The sequence below is a fragment of the Diaphorina citri genome, unplaced genomic scaffold, assembly GCF_000475195.1.
Source record: "Diaphorina citri unplaced genomic scaffold, Diaci psyllid genome assembly version 1.1 scaffold5653, whole genome shotgun sequence".
NCBI classification, from domain to species: domain Eukaryota; kingdom Metazoa; phylum Arthropoda; class Insecta; order Hemiptera; family Psyllidae; genus Diaphorina; species Diaphorina citri.
The window spans coordinates 4,330-6,599 of record NW_007383029.1 but is presented as its reverse complement, the minus strand read 5'-3'; the positions used below and the strand labels follow the sequence as shown (position 1 = coordinate 6,599).

Here is a 2,270-nt window from a genome sequence, read left to right as displayed (position 1 = left end):
AAAAAGATTCCATTGGTTCCGTTCTAGCGATTCGCATTCACGTATTGCGAAATTTTTAAAATCTGATTTAGGGATCCAGAATCCACGGATTATTTTGGATAGATATCATAATTTATATATCATTAATGACATTATTAACTAAGTATTTAAGATACCTTCTGTGCCCTAAATCACCAAAGTATGGAAAAGTATTTACAATTCCATATTTCCATATGATTCGTCCAAATTCAAAATTCTACTTTTCCATTGGCTATTACACTTGTAAGATACTGTTTGTTTGTTTGTTACGTTTAACGAGCTATTTAATTACTTGATTTTTAGCTCAAGTTGTAAGATACTTTTCCATACTTTGGTGATTTAGGGCACTGGTTTTATTTACAATAAAAACTATTCTATTTAGACTCCAGCAGAAAATTTTCGTCCCGGCCGGGATTTGAACCCAGCACCTCCGTCCGAGGCGAAACACTATTCTTACCTCCATTCTTCAGTCCTTCCTCTCCCGTCAACTTGGCAACCAATAGCTTGGATATGGAGTTCAAAAACTCATCCGGCAACACCGCATTTCCACCACTCAAATTCCCCTTCTCTAGAGCCACTAATACAGGGTGGCCCTGATCACTGACTTGTGGTACACCCTGTAGTGTTGCGTCCAGACTTAGCACCAGAGAGCGGAGGGCGCACGTCAGACTTTCCGATTGTTCTTCGCTCAGGTCGTCTGAAAAAAGAAGGAAGAAAAAAAAATGTAATAAATTATTATTATTATTTAAGAGGTTTGATAGAGGAAACTAACTGCTAAGGTATTATCGTCTCGAAATCCAAGAGAGGAAGACAGGATAGGAGAAAGCCAGCCGTTCCGAGAACGAACATTATCCCATCAGGATAACATCCGCCCCGGGCGGGAATGGAACCCGCGGACTAGTGCTTACTAGGCAGACGCACTACCAACCAAGCTAACTAGGCTAGCAAATTTGCATCGTCCCGAAATCCAGGAAAGAAGGACAGGATAGGAGAAAGCCAGCCGTTCCGAGAACGAACCTTATCTGTTTAGGATGACATCCGCCCCGGGCGGGAATGGAACCCGCGGACTAGCGCTTACCAGGCAGACGCACCACCAACCAAGCTAACTAGGCTGGCAAATTTGCATGAAAACGGGTTACTTTCTGGTGTTGTGTTATCTCGACACCCAAATGGTTAGTATTGTGTCTCTTCTCACCCGTCTGATAAGTGATGAGGGTGAGGAAAGCTACGAGTCTATTTTAGAAGTTGTTTCATTGCTACGAACAAAATTACTTACCATTATAATGATGGCGTAATATCTTGACGAATTCGGTAAACAAAGTCTCAGCAGGTATGTCCAAACAAGATACTAGATTATTGATACATAGGAATCCTGTACATTGGAGCTTGATTATCCTAAAAAAAAAAGAAATAGGTAAATGAGATCGTGTTGAAATTAGGCGGCTCCTTAAAAAATACCTTTTAGATACAACCTAGTTAGTAGCTTGAAGGGTAGGACGCCTGCCTTGTAAGCGCTAGGTCGCGGGTTCGAGTCCCGCACAGAACGGCTGGCTTTCCCCTATATTGTCCTCATTCTCTCTACGATTTAGGGACGATCAGACCTCCGTTTTTTTCATTAGTCATCAAAGTGTTCTAAGGAGTACAAATTTTTGTCAACTTTTTTATTTATTTTAATATTAAAAAGTTAGAGCTTTCAAGGGTATACTTGGTAAAACAAATTAAAATCAATAGGGGGGAATGAAAAACAGATCGCTTTCCCCCTATTTATTTATTTTGTTTTTATTATTTTTGACAACATTAAGAATCGAACCGGGGACCTTCTGGCTACTCACTTGTCCATCAGATGTTTATAGTCATCCTCTCCTCGCAGTATAGCACACACATTGACCGCAGGCAGTTCTACCTTCTCCAGAACTACCATTAATGCCTAACTCTTGACGTTCGCGCGCCTCCCACCTACTTCTTAATACTTACATGTTCAGTACTATTAGGTCGCTTCATACGGAGTAGTATGGTTGTCCAAGTGGCCACCACTTTCACCAAATTTTCCTTCACCTTCACTCCCACCTCCTTCTTCTTGTCCCCTTCTCCTCCGCTCTTCAATTTCTGCCCTTTCGATCCTGGAAAAAAAAAAACATGGAAAATGCATTCCACAATAAATGGACTTTATTGTGTTCAAGCTGTTGAGAATGTTAAGATACACTCTTGTTATAATGTTTTTTCTTTTTCCTCACTTATTAGCTTATTACACC

General features: G+C 40.7%; 1 protein-coding gene across 1 annotated transcript; it reads right to left on the bottom strand.

The window, feature by feature from the left end:
* Nucleotides 1-446: 446 nt before the first annotated feature.
* On the bottom strand, nucleotides 447-1,939 carry LOC103521651 (the record flags this gene model as incomplete). The annotated part of the gene is made up of 3 exons (XM_008486762.2): nucleotides 1,851-1,939; nucleotides 1,295-1,413; nucleotides 447-715 (listed from the first exon to the last, which is right to left on the bottom strand). Coding segments are annotated over exons 1-3 (477 nt in total), but the record flags the coding sequence as incomplete, so codon positions are not given.
* Nucleotides 1,940-2,270: the final 331 nt, after the last annotated feature.